At 40.5% G+C, this 10155-nt stretch overlaps 1 protein-coding gene across 1 annotated transcript in view; it reads left to right on the top strand.

Moving 5' to 3' along the window:
- Positions 1 to 202: 202 nt before the first annotated feature.
- CPA6 (carboxypeptidase A6) overlaps positions 203 to 10155 on the top strand; it is a 350506-nt gene continuing 340553 nt past the window's right edge. Inside the window, exon 1 of the mRNA XM_002710456.5 lies at positions 203 to 596. Coding sequence (XP_002710502.1) covers positions 481 to 596 — 116 coding nt within the window. The 5' untranslated portion in view covers positions 203 to 480. The remainder of the gene's footprint in view (positions 597 to 10155) is intronic.

Below are 10155 nucleotides of genomic sequence, written 5' to 3'. Positions count from 1 at the left end.
GAGAAAGATTAGCCAAAAAAAAAAAAAAAAAAAAAGTTAGGGGCCTCAAATTGGGAAAACAAAGAAAGCAAAACCGGAGAGAAGTTACCCAAAGCCAGCGGCACCCAGCGCACCCCTGCCATGAGTCAGCACCAGGGAGGCCGGCCCCTGCAGGGGAGTCTGATTAAGAATCAGGCTCAGCTGCTGAGCTGGGCTGGGCTGGGCTGGGCTGGGCTGGGCTGCGCTGGGCTGCGCTGCGCTGCTGCTGCTTCTTGTCCCAAGACCAAGTCTTAAGAGCAACTTCCCTTCCTCGGCTGCCTAAACTTTTATTTTCTTTCTTGTGGCTGGAAAGAAGTGTCACATTTTGCTCCCTCCTGAGCCTTCCCTCCACCCACCTCCCAGAGAACGTGTGTGGTGTGCAGGGGGTGCTGCCAGCCACCTCCAGCCTCCTCGGGTGGGGCGAGTGCTTTCACGACTTGCAAGTCCTCTCTCTGAGCCACTATGAACTTTCTTGGGAAGTCCAGGAGCCGGACAGCAGCTCTTCTGCCCCTTTGCTGGCTCTTTTTGAAGATTCTGCGACCAGGGCACAGCCACCTTTATAACAACCGCTACGCTGGGTAAGTGGAGCGACTTTCATACTCTGCACGGCTCTTCTTGGGGTGAAGTGGCTGGGGGTGCCCTTGAGGGTGCCCCTCTTTGTCTGACTTGTGATCTCTGCTTGAATCTGCACCCTTTCCTGGTCCCCCGAGTGAAATGTAGGCAGCTCACAGCTCTTTGGTTGAGTGAAGGCTGCGGGCACAGGTCTGGGTTTTCATACTAATTTTATAGAGTGCCAACCTCAGCAGTGGAGCTGGTGTTGAATGGGATTCTGTCTCTGGGGTAGTGTGTGCAGTATTTGCCTTGGTGGATGCTCAGTGTGAAAGATGCTGTTGTACCACGTGAATTACGACCTGAAAATTAAAGCCTCGCCTTTAGAATTGTCTGCAGGAGCAGTGGGTTGAAATTCTTCGATGATTAATTTAAGAGCTGAGTGTGTGGGTGGGGGGGTAGTTTGGTGCTTGTTAATCTGCAGAGTGATGATTATCAGAAACACTTTCAAATCTCAGCAATGCAAATGATTCAACTTAAAATAAGCAGAATAAAAGTAGCCAACTGTAAAGTGATGGGTATTTTTTCTGAAGGAGAAACACAGGAGAAAAACAATCATTTTTTTTCTCTCTCTGTAGGTTAGACTACTTTGTGTATGGCTTTGTAAAGGAGGCACAGGCCTGGGTAGAAAGCAGTGTGTTGCTATGCATGTTCTTATTATCCTGAGGGCTTGCTGTGGTATAGGCAGCATGTGCTTGGCTCAGATTTGCAGGGGGTAGTTCTTTGAATCTGGAAATTACAGCACGCCTGCATCTTAAAGCTGGAAGAATCTTAAATAATTCCTCCAGTTCAGTCCCTTTTTACTGAGGAGGAAAAACAGTGTCTTAAATCTTTTTAAATACTCCGCTAGAGCCCCAGAATCACCATTTGAGAAAAGTTTTCACCTAGACCTGGATTATGACTAGGAGGTACACGGTGTCTTAACAAAAAAAAGTTGTTTTAGAAGTACTGTTAAGAATTTTTAATTGTGACCCTGGAAAAGAGAATCACATTTCCCTTTCTCTCCCAAACAAGCTGGGCACTTGCCTTTAGGGTTCCCCTGGATACAGTGATTGCAAAGGAAATTTTTAAAAGACGTCCTACATTGTAAGGAACGTGGGATGGGCGTGGAGGCATTGGTGGAGGTAGGGGCTGTAGATAGGAATAGGATTCCAGTTTTTCTACCCTTGAGTTCCCAGGAGGGATGGAAAGGAATTAACAGCTGAAGGTCTCCTTTTTGGTTTCCTGGGCATACAAGGTCTGGGCTTTACATCCTGTAATTTGTCACCTGTGTTGGGGATCTGGTGAGGAAGCCGATGTGTCATGACTGGCAGTGCAAGCTAATGGTTACTGCGGACTCTCCTGGCTCATGTCAGGTCATGTGATAAACACTTAGCACGAATTTAAACATGCCTGTGGGAGTTAGGCATTCACTCCTCCACACAGTTGTGGCTCTGCCGTAATGACTGCAGTGCATGGCACTCCTTGATGATAATTTGCCAGGCCTACCTCAGCGGAGCAGGTATGCGTCCATCCCTAAGCACCACTTGGTAGTGTAAATGAGGCCAGAGCTGGCACCTTTTTCATACAGGATTTTCAGCAACGGGAACCCCTCTGGAGGAAGTCGTCCTGCGCTCTCTGTGTTCTGAAATAAAAGTAGTAATTGCCATTTTCTACTCAGCTGCCACATAGTTGGTCCCTAAAGTATAAATTACCACATGTCTGAAAGGTGGAAGGAAAGATGAAACACTGGGAAGCTGAAGAAGTGAGCCTCACAGCTGAAGTCGAGGGCCGCTTTCAAACCAAAAAATCTTTGAGTACACTTGTCATCAAAAATGAGGAATTTGAACTTTGCTTCATGAACTATATATCATTCTCTTGTCACCAAAGACAAATGCTACTCAGGGTTGAGAGTGTTTTGCTTTGTTTATTCAGGAACTACTTTCTGCAAGTTTAGATTTTCCGCAGACAAGATTCTGATGGGAATGCATAAGAGAATAGTGTTTCATACTATTTTTGACCACCTTTGCTCATTCAGAGTTACCACTCTAAGCCACTTCACTATTGTCCCTTGATGCATTTTTTTAATTTTCTTATTTACTTACAGACCAGCCCTGGTTCTTGCTTTCATGTAGAAATCAGAGGTTTTCCAAAGTTCATGGTAAATGCATGTTTGGAAAAAAAATCTTTGTGTGGATTTCAAATAATTGTGCACCAAAATTAATTTATCCTTTAGTTCCATGTTCTCCATAAAGTCTGAAATACCCACATATTTCTGCAGGTCTTGGTTGAATCTAATAATATATGATAATCACTTGTAGGACCCTCAACATGAATAAAAAAGCAGAACACGCACCAGAAACAGCACACTTCTCTGTGAGCAGCTAGTAAACTTGGTCCTCTTTACATATAAACTACTGATAGTTGTGTAATGGCTGCTTAGTACATGGGAAATTTAAGTGTCTCAGAAAAAGATCCGATGATAAAAACTGATACCTTTGCAGTCCAGTATATTAAATTACACATTTATAAGGGAGACTTAAAATGCACAAGACAAATAGAGAAAATGAGGGAAGCACTTGACTTTAAATGATATTTACTGATAGTCTACTTTTGGAGGACCTCAGGAACTACAAATGCCAAGTCAAACACAGCCATGATAAACAATGGCAGGCGGGGAGTGAGACGACTGTGCAAGCAAACATCACCCTGTACTCTTCTTCTCCCTCATCTCCCTGGGAGGAGACCTCCTCTTTTATTATACTGTGATACAGAGGGCAAAAAAAAAATAAAGATCTTCTACATCACAGGAAATTGGGGAAGATTCTTTTTTGGTGAAAGTAAGAGATTTAAATTAGTAAAACAATAAAATCCAGGAATGTTGCGGAATTATTACATGGCTATGATTTTTGAGAACTGCTTTTTCATTAGCTTCATTGTGCTGGTCAATATAGCAGAAACCCCGAGGTTTAACTGCTTGGGTTTTAATTTCTGTTCTCCCGCACTTAGTATCTGTGTTACCTTGAGCAAGTTCCTTAACCTCTCAGACCCCCAGTTTCCTTATCTGGGACAATGGAGGTAATATTAGAACCATTCTCACTAAGTTTGTTGTGAGGAATAAAGCAGCAGGATAGAGACTGCATGGCTCTTTGCACTTAGTAAGTAAGTACCTAGAAGGGGAATAAAATAGCTAGTATGTATCAATGCTTAATGTAAATATTTATAGAGATATTAATAATTCTCTCAATAACATTATGCAGTTGGTGCGCCCATGTTTCAGATATGCTAAATGAGGTCCAGATTGGGCAGCCTGAGTTCAGAGCTCACCAACACAAAGTCATGACTACAACACAATGGGAATTCTCATGTACTCTGCCTGTCTCCATAAACTGTACTTCCCAATCTACCACTAATTTAGGCATAGACAAGAATTGCTTTTAAGAAAAACTGAAGATTTAATCTTGTTTTGGGAACTGATAATATCAGGATAACAAAAGGAAGGAGCAGTTTATACAGGTACAACTGGAAACTTAATTTGGTCCCCTTCTCCAGGGTGATAATGAGTCACAATGGTGAGTCATTATTAGAGAAGCTGATAGAGCCAATAAAGAACAGAAAACAAAAGGTAAGGGAACTTTAAATTGTCACACACACACACAAGGTTGCACAGAAAATGGTCAAGGATGTGTGCCTTCATTCATTCACCAAGCATTGCTTGAATGACCAGCATGTGCCCGAGCATTGGCCAACAGAAACTGTCTAGGATAGCTTGCAATTTCGAAGGGAGAGGAGCTTATCCATAAAAAATTACAACAGCTGAGTATTCCTGTCAAAAATGCTTGTGACCAGATCTGTTTCAAATTTCAGAGTTTCGCAGCGTTCAGTTGAGCACTCCTAATCTCAAAATTCAAAATGCTTCAAAATCCACTTTTTGAGTGTCAAATTAGTGCTCACAAAATTTCACAATTCAGGGTCCATGTTTTTTAATTAGAGAAACTCAACCTGCATACAATGAATAAGCACCATAAGGGGTAAGCAAATAGCAGAGCTAACCAAATATAAAAGGAGGGGTAGAAATCCCCCCTAGGGGCTGGCCAACTCTGATCACCTAAGACGATCACCTAATCATCATCTGCTCCCGTACAGCCACATTAGCAGGAAACTGAATCAGAAGAGGAGTTGGGAATCAGTCCTTGGCAAGCATTCTGCTATGGCAGGCAGGTGTTCAAAGTGGGATCTTAACCATTGCAACAAACATTTGTCCCCAGAACTTCTTCCTCTCAGTCCAAGTTAACATAGTTTTCTCCATTCTATCTGCCTTTCTCTAGCCCTTCCTCATTCTAATGATGTTTGAAAATAAGGTTTATGTTATTCCCTTACTCAAAAACCTGTTTTGGCTTTCTTTCTGCCACTTAGAGGAATCCCAGAGTCCCTATTTGGTTTTCAAAGTCTCTCTAATCAGACTCTTTGGTATTTCTGCCTCTATTTCACCCTTCCTCATCCCCAGGCCCCATCAAAAGTCAAGTTCAGAGAATTATAGCTTCAGCACCACACTCCTTGACCAAACAGTCCAGGCAGGCCCCATTTACAAGAAGGCCCAAAGATAAGAAGGAGCCATCTCAACTCATGAATTTTAGGTTGACGTGGATGCTGTCTATATTTGGGAAGCTTGGGAACTTAAAGGATGTGCCATAGGTTCCAAGGTTGGTTTGGAATCTTTCCATCACAAGTCAGTGTGTAGTTAATGAAATAGTTCTCCTGCTAGAAGTTCAAATACCTGCTAGAAGTTCCTTTAAGCTCTTGACCCTTACTAATAGAATATTTTTAGTTTTCCTTATGCACTAGCTCAAAGTGCAGCCTCTAGGTGCTGGTTATTTATCAACTCATTATAACAAAGTTTTCTTCCCTGTGATATGTTCCCTGTGTTAGGTCCTCATGTTTTGCTTGTTAAGGACATTCAGTGTTGCAGCTCTCTTCCTCTGACTCCAACTCAGTAGAGGACAGTACTCCATGGAGACCAAAACTCCTGCTGTCCATGAACTGGTGGAAAGATGGGTGCTTTGGATGCTTCTGAGCTGCTTTCTCTTTGGAGCCAATCTGATAATGGCTCATTTGTTTTTTGGCACAAGGGTACTTTCTGGATAATACTATTAAGCATAATCACTTCCATCCCCCCAAAAAGCAGCAAAAGATGTTAATGTTTCATAACTTCACAGTCTGTATTGTGTGAGCTCCAGAAGCACGGTGTTTTTCTTTGCAAATGAAATTACTGAATAGAAAATAGAAATTCTTTTGGTAACATGTTTTAGAATCTTCATTATGATCAATCAGTAGATAACCAGTTTATTGGATTACAATTTGCCTTGCTAAATAAATGCTTTCTCAATCTGTCTCTAGGCATTGGCATATTTATGATAAAATAGAATGTGAAATATGCTTTAGTATTTTTCTAGTGTTGCAAATTCCCTAACAAATTATTGGATTAAATGGTAATGCAAACTTTTCTTTCAACAAAATTATCTTTGTCCCTTCTTTTCAGTGTACTTTGAATATAGTAAAATATCTTTATATCCTAGTTACTATTTTAGTAGGGATGTCGTTGGTTTTTTTTTCCTTCCTTGTTTATTTTTCTGTTTGTTTGCTTTTTCTGTGGCAAATCACCTCAAACCTCAATGACTTAAAGAGGAAATTTCTCTCTCATGTAAAAGTTCAAGACATCTATGGCAGGTTGGTAGTGACAAAAAAACAGGCTCTTTTTGTCTTAAGCTCTGCTGTGTTCAACACTTAACTTCCAAATCTGTCTCTCAAGTTCAGCCAGCAGAACAGGGAAAAGGAAGTCACTCTTCCTATTGGTCAGAATTACATAGACACCCTTAGCTGCAAGGGAAGCTGTAAAAATGGTTTTAGCCAGAGGCCAGCTCTGAAAGAATGTGCTAAGAGCTAGTTAGCCATCTCTCAGTGGTCACGCTGATTATTCTAGGACTATCAGTCCATTTGCCCTTCCATTTTTTATACTTGGTTCTCCTTAAAGAACAATCCTTCCAAATGCTCTTTTGGAATTTTGCACTTCAAGCTCATTAAAAGTGTATATTTTATTCTTTATATGTTAAGTCACAGAATGTCCAAAATAGAAGAGACAAGAAAAATCATAGCCCAGAACTCCATAAAGGTAAAAGTTACAAATTTGCAGAACTGGTGGTGAAGTTAGGACTAAGACCCAGGTCAGCAGAGTTCATAGCATTCTTGACAGATGACAGGACTGCCTTTGGTCATTCCAGAAATCTTACCCTTTCTTATTCCCTAGAGTTATTGGGCATGAAGTAAAGCAACTTGGCAAATCTTGGAAGTGTTTAATGAAGGAGGATTTAATTTCATTTCTATAAATATTTGTAGGGTGTCTGGATTGCTGCTAGACTGGGACTATGGAGATGAAAGAGCAGTCCATGTGCACAGCATAATGAATAACTCAGGCCAATAAACAAACAATTGAAACTCTAGGATCCCTGTGCCTGCAGAGAAAAATCTTGGTGCCAGGTGAGTGCAGAAGAGGGTCACCTAGTCCAGACTGAAAGATGTGGAGAAGGTCAAAGAAGGCCTCTTGGTTGTGCGATGAGTCTTAAGGGACAAACAGAAATGTGAGCAGATTGTTAAATATGCAATGTCTTTTGCATTTTCCTTTTAAATGACTGGTATTAAAGTACATGCCCGTGATCTCAGTCATAAAAACAAGTAGAAATTTGGTTAAGGTTTTCCAGATGCAGAACACGTGTCATTGCAAAGAATTACAAGTGAGAGCATTTGATCAAATCCTGAAAATCAGAGAGCAATGAACTATGACTAAAATAAAAGGAATTTCTCTTGGTGGGGCTAAGAAGAGGTAAGGAAAGGCTGCAGAGGTAGGCGAGGGAATGATGTACCTGTGTTCCCACATATATAGTTCTGATTTCCCACAAAGGTGACAGGGTGCTAATGAAGAATCGTAAGCAGGGTGTTTTGGTGATTAAATTCACAAAAAAATTCTCTTTGCTGTCAATAAGAAGGGAAGAACTGAGAGCTGAAGATGGACAGCAAGTAGACTGGGATTTATGGTGACAACAGTAACGTGAAGAGGACCCTGACACTGGAAAGGAAAAGAGCTGAAATTAACTCTTTAAATCAATTAAAGAATCATTCAGGAGGCAGAATTTTCACAATTAAGTAACCAAATGAGAAGAAGAAAGAAGAAATAGTGTAAAGTGAATTTCAGAACTGGGTAACTGGACTGGGCTCTTGGCAGAGAAGTAAGCGCTCTATTCAATACATATAGTGTGAGGTGGCTATGAAGTACCCAATTGGATAGATAGGTTTGAAGCTCAAGAGAGAGATCTCCAGTGTGAAATAGATTGCCATGCTGTTAAACTGAATGGACTGGAGGGGAAAAGCCAGAGAAGAAGCTAGCAGAAAGTCCTAGGAGGACAATAGGAAATCCAGGAAATCCAGTGGATGAAATGAAAATAAGAAGTCCAGGAATGGAGAGGTCAGTTGCAGGAAGTTTGGCAAAGTAGCACCTGCTGACTCGGGCCTTACAGAAGTCAATTGGGATACAACCAATAGTGCCTTTGGAACAGTGAGTGAAAACCAGAACATGGTTCACTGGGGATTGAGTGGGATGTGAGGAAAACAGCAGTGAATGCAGACAATGATTTATTTTTTAAATTTTTATTTAAGATACACAAGTTTATTTTTTACAGTTATTTAACTATTGTTTTTTTAACTTTCATTTAGCAAATATAAATTTCCAAAGTATAGCTTATGGATTACAATGGCTTTCCCCCCCATAACTTCCCTCCCACCCGCTACCCTCCCCTCTCCCGCGCCCTCTCCCATTCCATTCACATCAAGATTCATTTTCAATTATCTTTATATACAGAAGATCGATTTAGTATATATTAAGTAAAGATTTCATCAGTTTGCACCCACACAGAAACACAAAGTGTAAAATACTGTTTCAGTACTAGTTATAGCATTAATTCACATTGAACAACACATTAAGGACAGAGATCTTACAGGAGGAATAAGTGCACAGTGACTCCTGTTGTTGACTTAACAATTGACACTCTTATTTATGGCCTCAGTAATCACCCTAGGCTCTTGTCATGAGTTGCCAAGGCTATGGAAGCCTTTTGAGTTTGCCAACTCTGATCTTAGTTAGACAAGGTTGTAGTCAAAGTGGAAGTTCACTCCTCTCTTCAGAGAAAGGTACCTCCTTCTTTGATGACCCATTCTTTCTACTGGGATCTCATTCGCAGAGATCTTTAATTTAGGTCCTCTTCTCTTTTTTTTTGCCAGAATGTCTTGACTTTCCATGCCTAAAATACTCTCATGGGCTTTTCAGCCAGATCCGAATGCCTTAAGGGCTGATTCTGAGGCCAGAGTGCTGTTTAGGACATCCGCCATTCTATGAGTCTGCTGTGTATCCCGCTTCCCATGTTGGATCATTCTCTCCCTTTTTGATTCTATCAGCTAGTATTAGCAGACAGTAGTCTTGTTATGTGATCCCTTTAACTCTTAGACCTAACATTATCATCAATTGTGAACAGAAATTGATCGCTTGGACTAGTGAGATGGCATTGGTACATGCCACCTTGATGGGATTGAATTGGAATCCCCTGGCACATTTCTAACTACCATTTGGGGCAAGTCAGATTGAGCATGTCCCAAATTGTACATCTCCTCCCTCTCTTATTCCCACTCTTATATTTAACAGGGATCACTTTACAATTAAATTTAAACACCTACGAATAATTGTGTGTTTGTGTGTTAATTAAAGAGTTCAACAAATAGTATTAAGTAGAACAAAAAAATACTGAAAGGTGTAAAGTATTAAGTTCTTCATCAACAGTCAGGGCAAGGGCTGATCAAGTTTATATTGTGTATTTCATATATACAGATTTAGGAACATAGTGATACATCCCATCCTACCCTACTTCCCTCCCACCCACACTCAAATCCTTCTTTCTCCTCCCTCTCCTATTCCAATTCTTAATTTTTTCAAAGATCTATATTCAGTTTACTTAATGATCATAAAGTTAACCCTACACTAACAAAAATAGTGCAACAAATAGTGGGAAGAAAAAACACTGTTCCTCAACAGAAGAAACAAGGGCTGTAAGAAATCATCAAATCTCAAAGTGTCCATTTCACTCCAATACATTACATTTTAGGTGTTCTATTTGTTGCCTTGGATCAAGGAAAACATATGGTTTCTGTCTTTTGGGGACTGGCTTATTTCACTAAGTATAATGGTTTCCAATTGCATTCATTTTGTTGCAAAAGTCAGGATTTCATTTATTCTTTTACAGGTAAGTAGTGTATATATACCATATTCTCCATAGTGTATATATACCATAATATCTTTATCCAGTCAACAGTTGATGGAGTTCTTGGTTGATCCCATATCTTTGCTATTGTAAATTGAGCTGCAAAGAACACGAGGGTATAGATAACACTTTCATATGCTTATTTACTTTGTTTGGGTAAATTCTTAGGAGTGGGATGGCTGGGTCTATA

Source organism: Oryctolagus cuniculus, chromosome 6, assembly GCF_964237555.1.
Source record: "Oryctolagus cuniculus chromosome 6, mOryCun1.1, whole genome shotgun sequence".
NCBI classification, from domain to species: Eukaryota; Metazoa; Chordata; class Mammalia; order Lagomorpha; family Leporidae; genus Oryctolagus; species Oryctolagus cuniculus.
This window is presented reverse-complemented; position numbering and strand designations above follow the sequence as displayed.